Source organism: Clarias gariepinus, chromosome 21 (assembly GCF_024256425.1).
Source record: "Clarias gariepinus isolate MV-2021 ecotype Netherlands chromosome 21, CGAR_prim_01v2, whole genome shotgun sequence".
Taxonomy (NCBI): Eukaryota; Metazoa; Chordata; class Actinopteri; order Siluriformes; family Clariidae; genus Clarias; species Clarias gariepinus.
The window spans coordinates 13,131,186-13,154,954 of record NC_071120.1 but is presented as its reverse complement, the minus strand read 5'-3'; the positions used below and the strand labels follow the sequence as shown (position 1 = coordinate 13,154,954).

The window sequence follows — 23,769 nt, the reverse complement described above, 5'->3', positions numbered from 1 at the left end:
TTTGGATTTTCTTTTTTGTCTTGCAGACAACAAAGCACACTTACCAGTTACAACCTGAACTCTAACAAAGTGCCACTATGTCGGCATTAAATCCAGTCAACTTAAGAATTTTTGTAGCCATGAATTTCCTCTGAAAAAAAAAATTATTCAAAGAGTTTAATTATAATCACCTTGACCAGTTCAAAGGGAAAACGCTCATGAAAGATACGGTTGATCCTGGCTCCCCCTGACAGCTCATAAGTGTCGATCTGATCACCGGATCCCTCAATGCACTTCTCAAAATCCACTGCAAACTGCTGAACCATTCTGTAAGAAAAGAGCGCAGCAGTTAACTAACAGGCAAACCAGGATTATAATTGCACTAATACCAAAGAAAATGGGACTGCATTAAAAGAAATGACATAAAATGAACCTTGTTATTATATACCTCTGTGTAAATTAGTGTAAACATGCAAGATTTTTACGAAATGACGACAACAACAAAAAACACTGACTGAAGAAGAGCCTTGGTCTTGCGAGAGGGGTCATCTGGGCGAAAGTTCTTATACTCTTCCACTTCCTTTTCAATGGACAGCAGCTGGCTTTGTAGCTTGTTCCTCAGCCCTGGCAGCGTGTCCCGAATGTGATTAGTCAGTTGCTGTAACCAGACAAAATCCATAAGCATGTGTTAATTCTCAATGCAACTCATGCTCTTGTATCTCTAGTCCACCAAGCAGTTTATGCTCATTTGAGAAACGAATGGAGACATTTAAGTACCACTTTCACTAATTTCTTTTGTGAACCCTACATTTTAGAAATAATGAACATAGTCCGATTTTGACCACTCTACCTGTGACATACCTGTCTTGATTTTCTACCACTGCATATTACAAATCAACCTGACTACTGTATATGAATTCTTACGATGTCACATGTTATTTCATTCCCATTCTTTAAGCTACATAATAGGCACATGCATTTTTTTTCCAAAGATCATTGCATGCATAATTATATACAAAATATGACATGTTGTGCTATAAAGCGAATGCTTTATTGTGAATCTCTTACCTGATTGAGGGCTTTCTGCAGGTAAGACGTCCCCATGCGCTCAGCCAAGTGACGATAGGAAGGGTGGCTGAGGAAGAACTTCCTCTCAGCTGCCATGGCAGCAGTAATGTCCTTTTTTCCATCAATGTCTTTCTGACTACGATTCACGACTCCAATGTAGCCTATAGGGGCCACAAACATTACAGTAGCAAGCCAGATCACAGGCTTGTATGTTATGAGATGTACAAGAAACCTAGATTTATGATTTCTTTTTTTTTCTAGCTCCATGACCTACAGCTTTCCCAAGTGAAGCACATTTACACACTACAGGCAATTTGTGGGAGGTCCAGAGATAGCTGATTGGCCGAGCTCTCTCAAAGGGGCGGGATGAGAGGTACTTAGTGCTCCCACATTAATCACAGCTCTACAGCCAATCAGGGGCGTCTGTGAGTTCACGCAAGAGGAAGGAGCGGATAGCGCTGTCCTCCGAGTGTGTTACACCGCCCCCAAAGGTGCGTGAGCAAGCAGTTCGGAGGAAAAACGTGATAGTCTTCGCCCCTTCTGACTGAGTGTTAGTAGTAGTTTAAAACCTAGATTTATGATTTCTTTTTTTTTTCTAGCTCCATGACCTACAGCTATTCCAAGTGAAGCACATTTACACACTACAGGCAATTTGTAAATGCCAATTAGTCAAATCTGCTTATCTTTGGGCTATGGGACAAAACCCGAGCAAAAAAGAGGAACCCCACCAAGCATTGGAAGAACATGCAAACTTATGAAGAACATGCAAATTTTTAAGGTTATCTGGGGATTTGTCTATAAGAAATGGTCCCTGACTTTCGAGAACCGCTGATCTATAGCAGTTTGTTTAAGCCCTTGTTTCTGAGAGTGTCCTTGTGTCAATGAAAATGAATATTTACTCTCATAAAGACACATTTATGAAGCGTGCTCTGAAAATAACCTGCTGACTTAAGTGCAATGATGCCCACTACATTGTGGAATAGGAGGTAGTGACCCTTATGTCCTTTTGTGAATGATATTTACCTCTACGTAAAGGAAGAAGCTTGTTTTCCAAAATTTCACGTGCATCTGTACCCTCATCCATCAGGTCCAATTTAGTGATCACACCAATCGTTCTCACACCTGCTCAGAGACACACACAAAAATGAACACTTGATGTCTCTCACATAACATAAAACATTATATCAACTACTGTACATTCACACATTTGGTACATCTGGCCATGTGAAAGCAAAACATGATAGAAATTATTAATAGACACTCCATTTTATACCTTGAGGGTCCACTTCCTTGGCAATCTTGAGGGCATCCGAGTTTGCAAGGTCTGAGTTGGCAGGAGAGACTGCAAGCAGGAGGCAGTTTTCCTTTGTAACAAACTGCATGATCATATCTTTGATCTGGAGCTCAATATCAGCTGGCTGATCCCCCACCGGCACTTTGGTCATTCCAGGCAAGTCCACCAGAGTCAGATTCAGGACTAAATAGGAAGGAAGAGAGGTTTTACACTAGGCTTTAAATTCTATAAAATATCTCTCTGTTTTGACATTGTTACAGCATTTGTCTCTTCCATACAATGAAAATAGTTTTTTTCGGGCCTCCGAGTGGCGCATTGGTAAAGTGCTCACCCTACCATCCGGAGATCGCGAGACTAATCCCCGTGGGAATCGAACTCGATATTGAGGTGATGCTGTAACCTCTTGCAGCTGGAGGTCCAGACATAGCTGATTGGCCAAGCTCTCTCAAAGGGGGTGGGATGAGAGGTACTTAGTGCTCCCACATCAATCACAGCTCTACAGCTAGCGCTGTCCTCCGAGTGTGTTACACCGCCCCCAAAGGTGCGTGAGCAAGCAGTGCGGAGGGAAAACGTGATAGTCTTCGCTCCTTCTGACTGAGTGGTAGTAGTAGTTTAATGTGGAAGCCCCCTAGTGACGGGGAGGAATTGGAAACGACTAAATTAGGGAAAAAAATGCTTTTTCTGCTATAACTGCAAAAATCAGTGTTGTGTTTATATAAACTTTTTTTTTTTCAAATGAAGCAAGAGCTTTTACAAACTGAGAATATTTTGTGAATTTTCTCTTTAAATCACTAGAGAGCACAATCACTAAATCTAAAACTAAATCATTAAAAAACACAAACAAAATTGTCAGAGTGTGAAATTTGTGTGATTTTGCGAATGCATAAACTTCACCTGCTACAGTTTTGTCCCAATATATAAATCAGCCTGAATTTATGTTTGTGATCATTTAAGTATGCCATTAAGTATTAAAACATATGTTGCTTCAGTCTTAAAAAAATATTGCAAATTCATGCTTTAATCATGATTTTGTAGTGAGTCAAAAAGATAGGAGCAAATGATGTTAAGTGTTGTTTTTTGTAAACAGAAGCTTTTAAAAACAGTACACACGCATCATCAGCCTTCTCCTCTACCAGTTTTAGTTTCACTTCAGTAGTTGATAACAGCTCTTTATCTCATGTCTCTTGTACATTAAATTTATGTGCATTTGTAATTTTGTAATTGTATTTTTCTGCTTAGTGTTCATTTAAAAATATTACTGCAAAGTGAATCAGTGCTCTCAACTGCCACAAAACCAGTGCTAGTGATAGCAGGATGAAAAAAGAGATGCACCAATTAAAAAAAAAAAGTAAAAAAGGTTACACTACAGTATCACATAACTTTGCTATATATTATTGTATTTGCACAACATTAAAATGCAATAATTTGCTGTTTTACAGATTGTATTGAAGTCATTTAGCGATGCATGCCTTAGCTCTCATGGTTTGTCTAAAAGTTCAAAGTTTAAAGCTTCTTAAATAGGATATGTATCAGTTTTCTTATTAAATGTTTTGTTACACCTTGTGTGCTAGAATAAAATTGGTCAGACCATTTTAATTTTGCTTTTAAAATAAGATTTCCTGTACTGTACTGTATGTCTCACCATTAGGGGAGTAGACTCTCAGGTTGATGGGTACTGGGGAAATGCCTTTGTTCTGTCCAGTGACGCGGTCTGTTTCGGCTTCGATCTCCTGACGGACTTCCTCAAAATCAATGAACTTTTTCCCTTTGCAGTGGAGAAACTCAGCATATTCTGCAAATAAATCATGATTTTATTAATAAAATTGAAAAGCTATCTGAAATGCTAGATAAAGGCAGTTGTGGTTCAGTGGTTAGGATATTAGACTCATGATCATGTTGTGCACTTAAGCAAGACCCTAACCTCAACTGTTGACATCCATCATGTTGCACTTATAAGTCACTTTGGAATTTAAGCCTTGGCCCAATAAGGTAAATAAATCCTCTTCAGCCGAGGGTTTTGGACTGTCTTTTCTGGAGTGGTCCTCATAAGAGACAATTTGATGATTTTTGCAACTACGAAACTACGAAAGTTACTGTTTTAGCAAGTTCTGGCAGTTTTCAAAATAACCTGAAAGTAATAATGGACTGGTGGTTTTGAAATGCAGACACATGCATGTTTTATCCTTCATCAAGGAACCTATTAAATAAAAATGCTAAATAAAACACTACCAGTTATACAAAAGTCCACCTTTTTTATCTGGCAAACGATGCTGTGTGATGTAGATTTACATGATCTATTTATTCATCTCCAGCATCGACTTTACTTTTCTCTAGGTCACAGTGTATCTTGAGTCCATCCCACTGGTTGTGAAGTAGGATTACAAGTAGAATTATCATAGGGCCCAATGCAGAAAAGTTTGCCCACTCATTCACACCCAGTGTGGGTAGGTGGAAGAAAACCAGAGAATACAAAGAGAACCCAAACAAACATAGGAGAACATTTAAAACTCACTCAGTCAAAAAGTGAATAATGAGAGCTCATGGAGTTACAGGCAACCCTGGAGCCGTAAGGCAAGACTTACCACTGCATCTCATTTTTATTACAATGCATTTGCATTTATTTCGTGAATCCTGTAGCTTTTCTTTTAAGAAAAATAAATAACAAAAAAAACTATGTACAATTCCACAGGTTTTAGTACCTGTTTGATAAAAAATCAATACTTTGTAGCGTTTTCAGTCACTTTAATAGTATTTTTGCACCAATAAATAAAATTATAATGCTAATAAGCATCAAAACTAATGGTAGATAGTTTACATGATAAGCTCTTGTTACCTGTTGGACAGTTAATCAGCTGCAACACCAAGGGGCGGCGAGTCACGATGCCAGAGCCTCGAGGCAGAAAATCCCTTAAATAAATAAATATATTTCAGTGGGCACTTACTCATACAAAAGGCAAATCAAGCAGTATTTAAAATAGGTAAGGTCTCCTAATGCATTGAGAGGGGGATCTGTTAACATTAGACAAGCTTGAGTTCAATAAGTAGTAGAATGTTAAGCACAACCTGAAATCAACACTGATCTTTTTTTACACAGTTAGTTCGTACAGTATATCTTTTCGTTTTTCACTTCACCTGTTTTGTATAAAACAATATGCATGCACAGGAGTATGATGTTTTACCTTCTCCCCTATCATCATGCAAAAAAAACAAAAAAAAAAACATTTCATTTGGAAACAGAAAAACAATGCAGTATGATTTTACACCTTTTGCATTTCTTTAAAGTGGTACTGTGTGAGTTTGTAACTGTTAATGAGCAGCTAAATGGCAGAGGACCCCTACTAGGCCCAAAAATGTGATGGTGTTGAGTGTAGGTGGTGTGATACAGACGGCGGGTGCGGATAAACTAAACCCTTTGGTGCACTACATTCATATATCCTGAGCATGGCATTTGCAGAACTGCAGCTGTGCTCTAGGCACACCACAGTTTACGTCTGAGGCATGAGCTCCAAAGCAATAGCCACTAAAGTCCATTTTTACACACTAAGACAGACTTACTGCCTCTCTCACAGACCTTCACACATATACTCTTAAAGCACATCTACTCACAATTCATGATATTTTAGTCACACTCCTTATCATCATCAACCACATCACCAACCTCACAGACACAGGGGAGTCAATAAAAAATTTGTAATATATAAATACAATTATTTTTTTATGTTTTAGTAACATCGAAAACTTTGTTTTTAGCATTGTCTTTTTTCCAGTTCCCACTCGCAAAACTCCCACCTATTATGTAACAATTATCATCCAAAAAAGGTGAAAACAGCCAATTTTTGCAGGGCACATACAGTAGTCTTGAGCCATTCCAGCATTCTGTTGATCAATTCCCTCCTCCACTTCTCTTTTCATATTAGGCAAGTCCTGTTTAGGAGCCAATTATGGAAGTAAAAAAACAAACACTGCTGTGTCCATGGCTTGAGTTAGCTTTCTGTCAGCAAAGACAGATGCAAGTTCAGACACTTGCAGTGCAACGCAAACAATACAAACCATATATCTTAGAAAGCTAAAGATGAAATATAATCTTAGTGTAAAAACATGAATGGAGGATTAATTAAACAAACAAACAATAAAACTGGAACAATGAAACATGCAAAAAGCAGAGCTTAAAATATCGCTCATTGAATTACTATAGTCAGGTGATGAGTAGGGGTGGGTGGGTATTGTAGATCTGCACCATGATTGAAATAAATTACGTAAATCAGAAAAATGTGGAAAATAAAAATAACAGAATCAGAAAAACATTGACTAAAATGTCCAATCTCAGAACTGAGAGAATATATAAAACATTATCAAAGAAAAACATAGAAGTAATTGAATAATAATAAAACAACTGCTTCTTTACGTACACAAACTAAGCTGAAGGTTTGGACTATTAGCTCTTTTTATTTTTTTATTAGCGATGAAAAAAGGGAAAAGATTATTTAACCAAACATTTACAGTCATTAAACTGTTCTAGATATTTCATAAATCTACAATGTAGAAAAGGCTAAATTAATTTACTTTATTTTGTAGGCATAGATCATTTCCATGTCATTAAATTCCGGTTCTGGCCTACCTCTACTATGTTCATCCATTCATATGGGGAGTGAAGGCATTGAGAAAAAGGTAAATGCTGGTTCCAACAGAAAGGCGCTAGAACGCACAGGCCATTACTGTCATGGTGGCAAAAGAGGAGACCTACTTAATATTAGGTGGGTGGTCATAATGTTATGGCTGATCAGTGTACATCTATATGTATCTGCATATATAGCTGTTATCGCAGCTTTTGTTTTCAACGCTGGTGATTTAACTTAAATTAAATGAAGTTGGGACTTTAGTGGCTTGTGTTTCAGTTTACTGAATAATAAAATGTGCAACATACTGCTAACCTTTTCTATGTATCACAAATGATTTCTGCTTTTATAAAAACGTTAGCAGGATTATAAAAATAATACAATAAAGTAATTGTAAACTGTGTGTGTTGTAATAAGTTTTTTTTTCTTTAAGTTTACTCTCCCAACTCGCAAATAAACACAATTGTTAGTTATTTTTTCAAACAAAGTGGCTAAAGTTTTCTAAAGTGACAGCAAAATTAAATGACAACCATAGTCACTGCTGCATCTTTTTACCCTGTTTGTATCACGAGGTCTGTTTTCACTTAGGGTACTGCAGCTATGTATGGGGGAATCTGCGCGCATGCGCGGTACACAGGCCAGCTAGTGCCAGAATCCTAAGCAGCTCCGAGGTCGCGCGCTGCCGGTGCACAAAGCTGCCTGTGTCCGTGCAGAGTGGAGAGAGAGAGCACGAGCAGCTGATTGCACACATGAAGCGGATGTTTTTTTAAAGGAGGCCTCTTCTCGTTCTAAAAAGGCTAGTCTGTAATGAAAACGCTGTTTAATAACAGCCGACGTTTGGAACCCTGACCAAATGCAGGAACCGCTTGCCTGTTATACAGTATATTTACTATCAATATGCAAAGCAAAACATTTCTTTAATATAATTTTTTTTAAACATGTTGATATCCCTTAAAATAGACTATACGTACATGCATGTATTCTACATATTAAATATTAGTGCTTAGATACGTCACATATTGAACATGTTGGCTATTTTAGATCTATGGAAAGCTTAAGATAATGTTTTCTTTTTATCTGCATAAGATATGTCTTTTTTATGCAGGGACTGCAGTGGGTTTATATGAACTATTCAGTACCATTAACCCCACTGAATAAAAAAAAAAAAAAAAAGGTAACTGTCCTTGGTGCTGAAAACACGAGACCCGAATCTCGCTATTTAGGGGAAGATTCTACCGACAGAGAACAAACGTGGGAGTGTCACGTGACTGCATGATGGTCATCTCCTCCCTTTCTTTATTTCTTATACGCCAGGGCTTTACTGTAGCATTATAACACTCGTGGTGGCATAAAATCATGAGTTAATATATTTGCGGGTTAAACGTTGAAACATTATAATGATCATCAGGCAACACTGTCCAGAGAAGAGAGGATAGAAAGGATTACCTCCGCATCATTCTTACATGCATTCATGGCCTTGCGCCCATTTCTTAATGTTGCTGTAAAACCCCAAACCTCTGCCAATAGAAAGCATGTGTACTATAGAAAACCCTTGATCGTAATATAGCACTAACGAAAAAAGGCAGTGGTGTTGCCTCAGTGCTTTGAACAGGATCCTCCAGCCTTTGAGCTCATCACGAACCAGCCTGTTTAAAATTCACAGAGACAGCTGGCCTATCGATCATTCATGTTTTGTGAGAAAACACACCCTCGGCAGAATTTTCTCCCAAATAATATATAATCACTGATCCCAGTGCCTTAATATCGGGTAAGTGTTTGTAGTGATATGTTAGTGAAGAAATATCTTGTTTAACTAACATAAATTTCCCTGAAAATGAAGAGGTTTGAGTACGAGTGATGGTTCTTCTTTGAATATTGTTTAATATAATAAACCTGCATAACATTAGAATGGGAATAAATAAGACTAAATGCTTGTTCTTACAGTAAAATGTTGAAACAGTTCTATTATGTAACTGTATATTTATTATATATTATTGTGTGGAAAATAAAGCTCTGAACTTGCTCAGGTTACTGTAATGGTGTAATGAATTAGCCTGACACGGATTTCCCCAGATGAAGCTGTAGATGATGTTTCGTGGCGCTTTTTGCATCACTTACTTCCCCACGAAGTTCTCCAGTACCGAGCTTTTCCCTGCGCTCTGACCTCCAACCACGGCGATCTGGGGAAGGTCCAGGTTGGCATTTTGTCCGATCGCAGAAAACGCATCCTGCATCCGGTTAACCAACGGAATCAAATCTTCCATCCCCCGATTTCCCATTTTTTCTGCTGCTAAGCTTCTGCTTCACCTTGAACTGGAGAAACAGCGAGGAGTCACCAGTACCGTGATGTCCAAATGTTTTATTGTCCAATGTCTAGTGGACAAATGCTGTCCAGGGGCTCGCTCAGATTTTAGTGGATACCTTCATAGACAGGGTCATTTTGCATATGCGCTCTCTCTCTCACGCACACACACACACACACACGCGCGCGCGCGCACGCGCTTTGAGCTGAGATGATTTTAGGGTTGCCAGATTGGATTTTTAATTCCTCTCATAAGTAGAATTGACTATAAACAAAAACTGACCTTACAATATTGCGTAATATTATGAAGTCCTTTTCCAGACAGACTAATAGCTTTTTATTAGGCTGTTTGGGAAGTGGAAGTGAAAAAGGTGGATTTTAAAGCACTTTACGAATAAAAACTTTTTTTAATGCCAATCACCTTTATTATTATTATTATTATTATTATTAATTAATTAATGGGTTTTTTATCGTTCTTGCTGTCCTTGGTTATGATGAGGATGATTCATTCATTCGTTCATTCATTTAATCTTTCATCTTTATTACCTAAGTGCCTTATCTTACGAATTGCCTTAACTAGAAAACAGTGTTTCCGAAACCTAGTGGGCCGTAAGGGTACTGCAGGTGGGCCGCGAGACGCTATCTATCTATCTATCTATCTATCTATCTATCTATCTATCTTTCTATCTATCTATCTGAAACAAAAATTCTGATTGGCCATAGCCAGTGTTTGTGTGTTTGCTCAGGTATTTTGTTACCTTAACAGTGAGCTTGTCACAGGTATTCCTCACCGGCTGTAACAGGCGGCTGTAATAAGCATCTACAGCTAAAATGGGTAAGTCCAGTCGAGATAACATAACTACTGAAACCACAGATCAAACTGCAGAGTATCTACGGTGACAGTGCATACGATAAGCAATTAAAACCCTGGATCAGACTGTGTCTTGTCTACAGCGACCTCGCATAGTGTCTGCTGCAACATGCACCCTTCTGATAATAAATAAATCTTCTTCTTTGTCTTTCGGCTGTTCCCTTTGAGGGGTCGCAACAGCAAATTATCTGCCTTCATCTAACCCTATCCTCTGCATCCTCTTCTCTCACACCAACTAACTCCATGTCCTCTCTCACTGAATCCATAAATCTCCTCTTTTGTCTTTCTCCAGACCTCCTGCCTGGCAGTTCCAACTTCAGCATCCTCCTACCGATATACTCACAATCTCTCCTCTAAACATGTCCAAACCACCTCAATCTGGCCTCTCTGACTTTATCTCCAAAACATCTAACATGGGTTGTCCCTCTGATGAACTCATTCTTGATCCTGTCCATCCTTGTCACTACCAAAGAGAACCTCAACATCTTCTGATAATAAATACATAAAAAGTTTTAAATTTGAAATTTAAAAAGTTATCAGACACTAATAAAGAAAAGCCATGCAATTTAAACAGTGTGATATTCCTCATTTATCTTAGTCCCCTGTGTTGATCAGAGTTGTTATTAAAGGTTTGGGTGGGCTGCAGAAAATGTTCACATTTCAAATGAGCTGATTTTCACATTTTAATGGGGTATTAAAAGGGGCTTAACTCTGTTTTAGAATGACTGTTGTAAACCAACCTGGGGAACACTGGACTGCAGGAAGAAACCAAAGGTCAATCAGTCTGTTCAGCAATTTTGCTTTGTTAGTTTACCTACTGGTATTCACTTTGGGAGTGTTAGGGTTAAGACAAGTGCCCAAATTATTAAGTTTTATACTGAATTAAAAGAAGAAAAATGATTGCTTGATGAATCCGCCATGCCTTGATATACTTCCCAGGCGGGGTTACCCAGAGAGAGAGATATGTACACACAATATGTCTAAAGTTCTCTGTTTATTATCAGCAAAGAATGTATATCTAAGATATGTCTTATACATCAAAGAACAAGTTATGAATATGTAAGTCACAGAGAGACCCGAAGACAGTTAGATGATATTCCATATTTCCAGTTAGACAAGGGTTTTTCTGCTTAGACAAGGGTTCCAGAGTTAGGGTTGAGTATTTGTATTTGTTGAGGGGGTTGTTTTATAGACATAGAGGCATGGGAACGTTCGCATAATATCATATATTCAATAATATCAAATACATTAACAGTAAGTAAAAAAAAAAAAAAAACATTTAAACATTGAAAAATGATTTATCTTGTGGTTATCTTTAAAATAAATTACTTTACCCTATTCTTTTTGTAAGACAACAGCATTTATGGCAACCTTGTACTAAGAGTGCTTATTACAGACCACTGGGGGGAACAGATGAGACGTTTTTTAGAAATTTAGAATTTAGATTTTTTTTTTCATCTAATATAGAGTTTGCGTTAATACTTATTCCACAAACGGTCAAAAAAGAACATTACAGATAGCATTGTACTTGTAGCCTGTCCTTTTTGTACTGGTCTTTAGACTCCTTTCTATTTCAAATGCGCCATCTAGTGGAAAATGGTAAAACATTTCTGAAGTTATGGGTTGGATAAAACTCCTAATAGAGAAAGTCTCACAAAAGTCCACATAGCCACAAGACAATTTGTCTTAAAAAATGTAGACATTACTTTTAAGACATTTTGTCTTAGCCAGGTTTGTTAAATGTTAACATGTTGTTTGTTATTGTTAAAATGTTGTAAGTACTATATGTAGGACTTTGGTCCTGAAGAAACGTTTATTTGTTTGACTATGTACTGAACTGTATATGGTTGAAATGGCAATAAAAGCCTGACATGTTTGGACTGTTAAACTTACTGGAGTAAAGTGAGTAATAGCGCGATAAAAACACCTTCACAGGCAAAGGTTTCTCCTAAGTGTGAGAACATTTCACTTTTCGCTCCTAGAATCAGAGGGAAAGATTTTGTTTTGAAGTTCATAATTGTATATTATTGCTTTTCATTTGTTTCAGATGTATTTTTATCAGGAAAGTTCATTAAAAGACATTTTTGATGATCTATTCATCTTTATTCTCTTGATTTAATCAATCAATCAAATTTATTTATGAAGCACATTTAAAACAACTTCCACTGACCGAAGTGCTGTACAAGTATAAAACAATAAACAAAAACAATTGATTGTTACAACTCGATTACAAATGGCACAATTTGGGCAGTCTAAATAAGAAATATTGAGTAATTGTGCCATTTGTAATCAAATTAATCAATTAATCACTTCAGTAATCAATAGATTAATAGATTTTCAAAATAGTTATTAGTTGCAGCCCTACTGAGGATGAATTTAGAAGAGGGATTAGGGACTCAGCCTTGCAGTAGCAGCTAATTAGCCTTGTAGCTTCATTAGTCGTGAACAAAGACATGGATAGTTCAGAGGAATTCAGAATGATGTAGATGCAGTTATTAAGGGTACAAAGTAACCTTTACATGAAAAAAAACATTTATTCAGTTCCTGAAAGAAAGTGACAGAAAGTGCTTCTGTGACTGGCAGTGGAGCACAAGGAGCATACATTATGTTCAGATCTATATGGACAAAATATATTTTTAGGCTTAGAAAAAAGAAGGAAGGGGGAAAATAAAATAAATACTTTACTCATGAATTACTTGCGAATGTAAACAAAAACAGTAAAATTATATACTTCAAAACTGATTTTCCCCCCCTCTTCATCTGATAGGCAAGTTGTCCTGTTCAGTTCACTGATTTGTTGAACCACTTCTTATTCTCTGTTTTTCTGAATTTTCTTTGTTTTGGGATTTATTGTACTCAGCAAGGTTTTTATTTCATTAGAAAAGTGTCACATTGTATTAAAGCAGAATTAACTTTACAACAACCCTTTCCTTAAACCTAAATTTTGCATTGTGTTTCATTATGAGGGTGAAGATATTATAACATTTGTAACAGCTTTCATTACTTCTGGTGTCATCAACCAAAGTTTATATTGGTTTGTGATAAGTAAATGAGTTTTCCTCAAGAAATAATTTCAAAGTACTATTGATTTTAATGTACACTTTTTAGTAGAACAATCATAGCCATTGCATTCTAAATCGCCATGATGTGCAAAACACAAATTTAAAAATACAACAGCAAAATACAAAAATGTCCAGGACTAGTGTGTAAGAATTTATCAGTGAATTTATCAGAGGAATCATCAGTACAAAGATTTTATTAGTTTGATTTTTATTAGTCACTACCATATTTATTATTATTGTTATTATTATTATTATTATTATTATTATTATTATTAATAATAATAACATTGACAATAATGATTTCTGGTCCCTGTTGGTTTATAAATAGCTATAATTTGCTTCTGGATTAAATTCTTATATTCTCCAGCAAGCTCAGTAAAACCTAATTGCTAAGTTTACTTATAATACTGTGCAAAAGTCCTGGGCACATACAAAAATATGGCATAAGCAAAAGATGCTTTTGAAAACTTCTGCATAAAAGAAACTTCTATAAAGAGCAATAAAGAGTAATAAAATAAACAGTCAATATTTGGAGTGAAAACTTATTGCTTAAAAACAGGAGTTTTAGACACAGATTTGTGCAGTTTTAGACACAGCTTGCTGGAGAGTATGAGTTCTTCTGGTAATTTTGTCACACTTGCTCCTTTCTATTTTTATGTAAATCCTAGGAGCATACATTAGATTTTTTGTTTCCATCTGAAAACTGGTCTGTCTTGTACTATATGTTTTTCTTTACAGCCATGCTTATATTCTTCTGTCATGTTATTTATTTATAAAGTTATATATGAAAATACTAAATGATTTAGTACATAATTATGTAGACATGATAAACATATGAAACAATATTGGTACAGCATATAATATGGTGCCTAAGACTTTTGCACAGTACTGCACATATTTTCTCACACATTCCACACTGATTTCCCTAATTTCCTTTGATACAATAAAGCTGCTTTGCGACAATGACCAATTGAACGGAATAATAATAATAAGCGCACAGCACGTGAGGGAAGGTATTAAGACTCAGTTGAGTTATACTGTATATTAGTGCCCCTATGCAGTGGAGATCAGAGAATACAGTACGTTCTGGAATAAAAAACGTTGAGCCTGCACTTTTCCTCCGGGGCGCACGGGGGCGCACAAGCACGGCTGCCTTCGTATTTTACTGAACGAAGAAGTCAATGATTTGTTTACTGTTGTGGTGGAGTTTGAATAAGCTAACGTCGCGTATAACTGGTAATTAAATGTATATATAAACAATTATAAACAATAAGTGTTTTGTGTACAGGTTAGTCCTCCAAGCGGTTTTCTCGGTTGAGTCATTTTAGAAGTCGATAGACTAATAACGCTGCACGCGACGCTGTTATAAACCTTAAAAAGTCAGCCAGTGCAGTTTGTTGGGAAAAATGCTGTAGTTTTGCATCCAGGAGAGAGAAGAAAGCCAGGATGATCCGCGGCAAGGAGAAGCAGCTGCAGCGGTTTCCAGCTGCTGGGCCTCGCGCGCTGATCCCGTCTCTGCTGTCTCTGTCCTCACCTCCTCCTCACCTGCACACAGGGACACGGTATACACACCTGAGCACCTGCTCCTTACACACTCACACTGCAAAACATTTAGCTCACAGCCACTCTGTGCATCAATGTTTATTTCTCTTATTGCAGTGGAATGTCGTTACAATCAACAACAAGCCCAATAAATCTGGAGAGAAAGGGTTAAATGCAACATCATCTATAATAACAAATGAAAGGTTTTATCTGAAACTCGCTCTTTCAATGATATCTTTAGGTTTCATATATTGGCGGACCAGAAACCATCAGTCTCAGCACAGATTTTTCACAGCATCACGCAAAACTGGCTGGACTGAATGTAATGAAAGTTTTGCAGTATTTAGATATCTGTCTAAAGTTTAACTATCAGTGAAATCAAAATGTTGAGTAAAAGCGATTTTATGGAGAGTTATGTGTCAGATTTCATGCTACTTGTTCATTGTAAGCAAACACCTGCACCCACAGATATTCATTAAAAACGCTAAACTGAGTATTTTTTACTGGGATTAGTTCATATTGTCACTGCTGAAATAACAGCGAGTTATAAGTGGAGTTGTTTTAAAACATCTTTATATGATCTAGCTTTTTAAATTCTCATCTGTGATTAACTCTCCAATTACCGAAAAGGAAGTGTAAACTTAAATTAAACATAAACATAAACTTTTCTATCTCTTTTCCACTGATTGTAATAAGATAAAATGACCGTAGATTTAAAATCTTGCTGTGAACTAGGTAAGTTGTGTACAATTTCCTATACTATATAATACAGCGCATCACTTTTTCCACATTTTGGTATGTCACAGCCTTATTCTAAAATGCATTAAATTATTTTTACCCCAGAATTCAACACCCCAACATGAAAAAAGTTTACTTGAGATTTTTGCTAATTTATTCAAAATAAAAAATTTGTGAAAGCACATGTACATAAGTATTCACAGCGTAAATAAGTATTCACAGCCTGTGCCATGAAGCTCAAAATTGAGCTCAGGCTCATCCTGGTTCCCCTGATCATCCTTGAGATGTTTCTGAAGCTTAATTGGAGTCCACTTGGGGTACATTCAGTTCATTGGACATGATTTGGAAAGTCACACACCAGTCTATATAAGGTCCCACAGTTGACAGTTTATGTCAGAACACAAACCAAGCATGAAGGAATTGTCTATAGACCTCCGAGACAGGATTGTCTGGGAAAGGTTACAGAATAATTTCTCTGCAGCAATCCACCAATCAGGCCTATATGGTAGAGTGGCCAGAGAGTCTCTTCATACCTGAGAATTTAGATTTTTTATGGTCTGAAAGTCCTTCAGGTGCCTTTTGACAAACTCCAGGCGGGCTGCCATGTGCCGTTTACTAAGGAGTGGCTTCCGTCTGCAGAGATGGTTGTCTTTCTGGAAGGTTCTACTCTCTCCAAGGTGGACCTCTGGAGCTTTGACAAAGTGATCATCGGGTTCTTGGTCACCTCCCTGATTAAGGCTGTAAATACTTTCCGGATGCACTGTACAGTAATGTTGTCACACCAAACAAAATTTAAAAATGAAAATACAGTTTTAAAATAAGGGCTTCATCTTTGTTGCAGGCAGACATGTACATGGCCTTCAACCTGAAATAATATCACTGATTACATTAAAGCTGATCAGCTTATTTTTACCTTTAACCCTACAAACTCTTAATTTTTAAATTAAAATTAAAATTCACTCTTAAAATTTAAAATCAGCTAGTATTTGACTTGAGTATATATATATATATATATATATATATATATAAGGCTGCCGAAATATTGTAGCAGACCGCACACTCTATTAGCCGGTTATGGTAGCACAGAGGTGTCAGGTTACCCTCTAGTATAATAATAAACCTGGGATGTCTGGGATTTTGGTTAAAAACTACACATACTTAATCATTATAGTATATTTTACTGCATTATGATTTATAATAGTTTTAAAGCCCACACATTAACTTGGTTTTGTGAAATTAAATATCTGCCAGCCAGATATCACCTTGGATTTATGCAAAGCATGTGACCTTGACCAATCTTATATACCAAATTTTACATATAATTCATGAGCGTAATGAGTGCAAACTTTTTGTGTAACTAGAGATTAAAGCACTTCTAATGGCAAAATTTGTAATAAAATATCAAGGTAAATTCTTGTTAGGATCAACTTTTAAAGATTTTAAAAAGTTAAATTAGTAACACTTCTGTTTTGAAAACTACAGAGTTCAATAATCATGTAAGTAGTGATGATTGAAAGCCAGATAAACAGTCATCAGCACTATTAGTATCTGTCTAACAAGACAACACCAGCTGCATAAAAGCATAAATCAAAATTTTCTGATTTTTTCCTGAACAGTAATTTAGTCAAGTCAGGTTTGTGGTGTTCTCATTTTCACCCAAGTAATAAAAAATGAAAAGTAATAGTAGCTTATGAAGGAACACATGTTTTGCTTCAAATTGTAGAACTGCTGAGAACTTTTACAAAGGGTGTCTTTTATCAGCTTAGTGCATGTACTTGTGCTTCAGGCCTTCTAAACTTTTAATACTCATTCCCAGAATGCAAGGTAGAGGACCTCGTGGAGGACATTCGTTTCCATCTGCACAGAATGTCAGACCTGCTCATTCACAGGGCCTCCTGGGTCCCTACCCCCTGCTGCAACAGACCATGCCCATGGCTCGGAGACCTGGTAAAAACCTTAGTTTTGGGTTTGTACATTTTGCTACTGCTGACTGAGTAATTTTCTAACGTGTAATTCCCAATGTCTTTAACTTTCCTGGACTGTTGAAGAGATGCCACCATGTCGTGGGAAGCAGCTGCACTTACCTTCATTATCTTCAGGAGGCGGCAGGTCTCTTCTCGGCTCTGCTCCTGTCGGTGTTCCACTGAGAATGCCTCGTATGGCTTTTATCCCTGAACATCACCGTGAGTCACGTGGATCTTTTCTGAATAAGGTGACAGCTTTTCATCTCAACATAGCTGGAGCTATTTTCCAAACCTAAACTTCTTATATAAAAAAAAAAGTGCAAAAAAATCTGCAATATTATTCTGTCATTTAGCCATTTTAAGGGTGATTATTATAATTTTTTTGTTATGAATTGTTTTGAATTGCGATTTGTATCAATGTTTTACGTTTTAGGAAGGCTCTTTGCACAGTGTTCACAGAAAGTACCAAAATGGCCATGTTGCAGAAGAAAAAAGTAATGGGCAGATGAGCAAATGCAGAACAGGTGTAAAGACTTTAAAAGAGGGTGAGTTTATTTGTCTGAGCAACGGTGCCAGCAAATAGTGGCGCTTTTCAGAACTTTCATTCTTGTGTTGATGCAGTGGAAAGTGGAAAAGTGGAAGCCTCTGTTGAAACCCAGGCCTCATCCTCTGAGCAAACAGAGCCTCCTGAGAAAAAACAGAAGAATAATGGGTAATCATAAATACATTTTTAAAAGTCAATAAATTGAGACTTAAAATATGATCACTGTTTTCATGTGCCAATCATTTTAAGTTTCACTTAACTAAACCTCTACATTCTGAATTACACAGAACTACTGGGTTGGTTGAAGAGCTTGAAGATGGTGATACAGAGCAAAAATTAGCTGATCCATCAATGATCCAAGAGCAGGAAGGTTAGTTGGCCATATTAGTGTTTCCCACACGTCTGAAATATACTTGCGGTGGTAGCCAGCAGCACGTGCCGTCCTTACCTGCTAGCACAAAAGTAGTCTACTAAATGCAACAAACAACAAATACATATAACCTTAAACACAGTATTTAATTTTTTTATATTTCTATTAATTTCACATTTCAGAGATCCAACCTACAAACCCCAAATTTTTGTTTTAGCTTTCAACATTATTATATGGCAGCTTTTAATACAGCGCTTAAACCAGAACTTATCTATTTATCTGTCTGTCAATTTATTCCTTTACTTATTAATTGTGAACTTCAACACCCAATTAATAAATTGGTGTGTACATGGCATATAAGCTATTTTATTACTTTTTAATTTGTCTCTTATGTTGTAAGGATAATATGATGAGTGTTTATAGTAAATCGATGTGCTCAGTATTTCCTTGTCTGCTACATTAAAGGGCCTTGAGTTCATAATTTTATTTGTATTCAGTTTTCAATATAAGTTAGGTCTAAGATTCTGTCTTCTTAGTTTATTTAAAAGAATGATGCTATTAATTCATTAATTGTTATCTTTATGTATTTAAATACCATTTTGTATTGTTTAGATAAAATGTAACTTTTGAATTTGCCTGTTTGTACCTGCCTTAGACTACATTCATGCTTATGCAGAGAAAGAATCTTCATCTGCTGAAGCTGACAAGGAAGAGAGCAGGACAGCAGAGGCACAGGTGATCAGCTGTCCACCATTTTGGTGCTAGCATGCAATACGATTAACGCAGTTCTAAATGGACAGAGTGTATGGTGTATTGGCATACAGGTGCTGGGTGTCGGAACATCTCTTAAGGTCACTATTCAGCGCAGCAGTGAGAGTCGAGCCTTCAGCACCGGGTCAGAGGAGGCAGCAGCTGCTGCAGGCCCGGGCTTGGACAAAGACAAAAGCATGGCTGCAGAGAAATACTGCTGCTATATCTGCAATGTCACATCTCCAAACCAGCAGGTAAAATTATATCTTGCTAAAGGAAAAAAAAATATATATACTTTGTGTAAATGTATATCACAGGCTTGTGATGGCCCGAAATGTTGGTTTGATGCAGGAATTTCAGACTCACATGATCAGCTTTGAGCACCAGCAGAAGATGATGGAGATTCAGCACCTGAGTAACACATGTCTGGCAACACTGTTACCCAAAATGCACCAGTCACTACAGAGCAAATACAGGCATGGATCACACGTATTACAGTTCAATTTTAATCACCTGGGCACTGGGCAGTTCCATGACCACCTGCTTCAATAAGCTACATTAGCATGCTACATTGCAGTGGGGCCAGAGCCTATTACCCCATCGGACATGTCTCTACATAATTACGTTAAATTACTTCTAAATAAATACAAAATTTACATAACTTTTAACTGCTGGTCTCTGGTGGTTTCTTAGCTAGACTCTTCAAAAAACAATTTATGAATTTTATCTGATACAAGCAGAATGCATGATCATTGTGGGTTCAGCAGACTCTACCTGTAAAACAAGTAGGAATTAAGTCTAAATTATAATTGGAATTTAATTAAATTACTGTACTACTGTGTTACAGAGGCCTGCAGCGCTGGTGTGCAATCTGCCAGTGTCACTTTACTGGTGATCTTATCGAACACAGAAGAACCAAGAAGCACAAGGTATGAATAAATATAGAGATATAGATCTTTTTTATACGAAATTCACTTTTTAGTCATTTATAGTCATACAGAAGGTCTCCAGTCTGTGTGTTTAAATAAAAAAAAAATAATAATAAAAAAAATATATATATATATATATATAAAACTTTACCTGATTTTTGTGAGTTTTTCCAACTTTGTATTGGCTTGGGCTTAAATAAGCAAATCAGATTTTCCTGCTGTTGTAACTTCATATTCCAAGAGCCCCTCCCCTGGCTCAATACTTAGCAAAGCCCAACAGCCATTCTCTGGCCTTCTTAAAACTTTTTTAAAAGCTAAAATAAATAAACCTAGGCTAGGTGGTAGTAGGTAACTGTTAACAGCTAACCTAGCAATCTTTAGCTGTTAAATAGGTCTATGTTAGGTATTAATGGTTAGTAGTCAGCAGCTAACTCCTAGTGGCAAACCTAGCCCTCTACACCTCTTAGTTTTAAGTTTATATCTCAAAATTTTGAGGATGTTGTTGCATATATTTTTCCACTTCTGTATTTTGTTTCTGAAAGTGCAGGCGGGAGAAAACTGAAAATGGGTGGAAAATTAACATTAACATTTAAAAATTTATATAGTATATGACCTTTAAAGCTCTGCTGCTGATGCTCTCATGTTGATCACAGTTGGCAAAGGTCTCCTCCAGGCCATTCTGCACGGTATGTGAGCGACACTTCAGAACTCCTCGCAAGTTTGTGGAGCACATGAAGTCCCCAGAGCACAAACAGCAGGTAGAGGAGGTGTGTACGCTGCACATTGCTTTGTCTGAATCAGAGTTTAAAGGAAATCAACACAACCTTGGCTGAAAGACATGTAGGGGGAGATGGGGCAAAAAAATATTTCTAAACCTTCTATGCTCACAGAAATAAAAGAAAAGGGGTAATATAATATATGTATTAGTCTGTGCGTTGCTCTGTTTTGCTTTAGCTAAAAGAAGGGGGACCTGAAGTCATGGAGGAACTCATAACATTAGATGCCATAGGTTGCTTTGAAGATGAAGATGACTATGAGGAAGAAGGAAGTGAAGATGAGGAAGGAGACCTGGTGTCTGAACAGGTTCATGGCGTTTTTGCCTACACTATCAGTTCTTTGTTTGCTTTATAGTCCATGACCTTCTGCTTTTCTCCCTAAAGGTTAATGCATGCGAGGTTGAAGATGATAAAGCCTATGATCCAGAGACACAATACGGTGAGCACTGAGATTCATTATGATTCATTATGATCTGGGGATAAATATTTCATAAAGGGTTTTATCAGTTTTAATACCTTCTGTCACAGGCACCAGTTTTGTCGTCCCAGTAGCAGGCTTCCTCTGTAAACTCTGCCATAAGTTCTACCACTTTGAGTCCCGCGCTCGAGAAACACACTGCAAGTCTCTCACTCATTACCAGAACTTACAGGTAATAAAGGCTTCAAAAAGTTTAACATGGTAACCATGAATATACATATTAGAGTGAAAGATGGCTCATAACTTTTTGAACCAACAATGTCAAAAAAGAACTCCCTCTACAGTGAGCAGAGGTAAAGAAGGTGTAGGATTTTAAGTACTTGGGGTCAACAGTCCAGAGCAATGGAGAGTGTGGAAAGGAGGTGAAGAGGCGGGTACAGGCAGGTTGGAATGGGTGGAGAAAAGTGTCAGGTGTGTTGTGCGATAAAAGAGTATCAGCGAGAATGAAAGGAAAGGTGTACAGGACAGTGGTGAGACCAGCAATGCTCTACGTCTTAGAGACAGTGGCGCTGAAGAAAAGACAGGAGGCAGAGTGGTAGCAGAGCTGAAGATGTTGATGTTCTCTTTGGGAGTGACAAGGATGGATAGGATTAAGAATGAGTTTATCAGAGGGACAACCCACGTTAGATGTTTTGGAGATAAAGTCAGAGGCCAGATTGAGGTGGATTGGACATGTTCAGAGGAGAGATTGTGAATATATCGGTAGAAGGATGCTGAGGTTGGAACTGCCAGGCAGGAGGTCTAGAGGAAGACCAAAGAGGAGATTTATGGATGCAGTGAGAGAGGACATGAAGTTAGTTGGTGTGAGAGAAGAGGATGCAGAGGATAGGGTTAGATGGAGGCAGATGATTCGCTGTGGCGACCCCTAAAAGGGAACAGCCGAAAGACAAAGAAGAAGAAGATGTCAAAAAAGAGAGTCCGTCAAAATGTTCCTTACCAGGGATGAATAATGCAAGCTAGAAGAACTTTTGTTACATTTTGTTGTTTCTCACTCATCTAAAAACATTTTTTCCTTATGATTTTACACACAATACTTCACAATATGACCACGTGAAAACAGATGTTCAAAGTTTTTGTTAATTTGTAAAAAAAAAAAATGTATTATTATTAAGAAATATTCTATTTACATAAGTATCCAGACCCTTTGTTATGACAATACTGCAATGCAATGCAATTGAGCTCTGGTGTATCCTACTCCTATGAGTGGTTATTGAGATGCTTCTACAATTTGACTCAAGTCCGCCTGTTCTTAATCAACTTCATTGGACTAAATTAGGAGAGGCATGTATCTGTATTTAAAGGGTCTCAAAGTAAATTTAAATCCAGATAATTTTCTGTAGCCCTGCGACACAGGATTGATATCATGATACATGTAAGTTAAAGGATACAAGAAACTTTCTGAAGCATTAAGAGCACCCAAGAGCACGATAGCTTCCACCATTCTTGAGTGAACAACCAACCAAACCGAGTAATCGTGGATGAAGGGCCTTGTGCAGAGAGTTAACCAAGAATCTAAGGGTCACTATAAATGAGATCCTGAGTTCTACTGTGGAGATGGGAGACACTTACAGAAGGACAGCCATCACTGCAGCACGCCACCAATTAAGCCTATGTGATGCAGTGGATAACAGAAGCCTGATATGGTCTGAGTACTTGGATTGGAATCAGGAAATCAAGAACTACACATCACCTTATTAAAACCATCCCTAAAGTCAAACATGGCGGTGTCAGCATTATGCTGTCGGGATGACTAGCAGAAACTTTTTTTTTTCATTGTATGTTTTCTTGGTTGCCTAAGTTTTAGTGAAATTATTACATTATATATTTATCTAAATGTGATTTTTTTTTTTAAACAGAAGTACAAGGCCATGTTAAATCTACCTCAAGAGGATGATGAGAATCCAGTCAGTTTTAATGTACAGAATATTAAGAACAGCCCAGACAAAGGACAGACTTGAGGAAGAGAAAAAAAAGTCAGATTTCATGACACACCCAGCTGCTGCCCAAACGAAGAAGCAACAAATGTGTTGGGGGGGGGGTTTAGGGGGTTCTGTGTTGCATAAATTTAAATAAAAGTTACTGTTTTAACATCTATTAGCTCTAAATGATCTACTCATTTAATTCACCATTGTTTGTAGTTCACCAACAAAACTCACAAGAGAGTGGCCAAGAGACCCCACCAACCAACTGGCAGTTTTGCGGCATAATTGCAGGGCAACACACATCAGCACACACATAAATGCTCATAATGCCGTAGGCCACTTGAGTTGCCGAGAGCTTAGGCACTGCATAGACTTAATGCAGAAGCATAACATTTTTGTATACTAAAGCAGCCTGTGAAGCATGCGGTATGGATTCATATTTATACTTTTCATTAATCATTTTTTGTGAAGGGGTTGTATTATTCTGACATTTATTCTGAAGTGATATGGAGTCTACTTTTGTTACTGTAGGCTCAGGCACAAAACTGTTTGTGGGTGTCTTCA

At 37.3% G+C, this 23,769-nt stretch overlaps 2 protein-coding genes across 5 annotated transcripts in view; one reads left to right on the top strand and one right to left on the bottom strand.

The window, feature by feature from the left end:
- The window catches only part of dnm1b (dynamin 1b), a 31,024-nt gene extending 21,613 nt beyond the window's left edge, over positions 1–9,411 (bottom strand). For all 4 annotated transcript variants that reach the window (XM_053481241.1, XM_053481242.1, XM_053481240.1 and 1 more), the window contains exons 1-8: positions 9,076–9,411; positions 5,175–5,248; positions 3,984–4,133; positions 2,321–2,524; positions 2,071–2,169; positions 1,048–1,208; positions 495–637; positions 171–306 (exon numbers count right to left, since the gene is read on the bottom strand). In XM_053481241.1, the coding sequence (XP_053337216.1) occupies positions 171–306; positions 495–637; positions 1,048–1,208; positions 2,071–2,169; positions 2,321–2,524; positions 3,984–4,133; positions 5,175–5,248; positions 9,076–9,236 (1,128 nt within the window). In that variant the 5' untranslated portion in view covers positions 9,237–9,411. The remainder of the gene's footprint in view (positions 1–170; positions 307–494; positions 638–1,047; positions 1,209–2,070; positions 2,170–2,320; positions 2,525–3,983; positions 4,134–5,174; positions 5,249–9,075) is intronic.
- Positions 9,412–14,389: 4,978 nt separating this feature from the next.
- Positions 14,390–23,304, top strand: ciz1b (cdkn1a interacting zinc finger protein 1b). The gene is made up of 16 exons (XM_053480533.1): positions 14,390–14,428; positions 14,620–14,754; positions 17,289–17,419; positions 17,521–17,684; positions 17,870–17,981; positions 18,058–18,148; positions 18,268–18,350; positions 19,006–19,085; positions 19,175–19,354; positions 19,452–19,576; positions 19,948–20,029; positions 20,683–20,796; positions 20,984–21,112; positions 21,190–21,244; positions 21,334–21,455; positions 23,140–23,304. The coding sequence occupies exons 2-16, from the start codon at positions 14,639–14,641 to the stop codon at positions 23,239–23,241; spliced, it is 1,686 nt and encodes a 561-aa protein (XP_053336508.1). The 5' UTR covers positions 14,390–14,428; positions 14,620–14,638; the 3' UTR covers positions 23,242–23,304.
- The last annotated feature ends 465 nt before the right edge of the window (positions 23,305–23,769 follow it).

Bases quoted from the DNA above. Each gene is read 5' to 3' on its own strand.
- ciz1b (XM_053480533.1), top strand. From the start codon at position 14,639: ATGATCCGCGGCAAGGAGAAGCAGCTGCAGCGGTTTCCAGCTGCTGGG. The intron at 19,577-19,947 runs GCATGGATCACA...ACTGTGTTACAG, and splicing joins TCACTACAGAGCAAATACAG to AGGCCTGCAGCGCTGGTGTG. The intron at 20,030-20,682 runs GTATGAATAAAT...TGTTGATCACAG, and splicing joins GAAGAACCAAGAAGCACAAG to TTGGCAAAGGTCTCCTCCAG.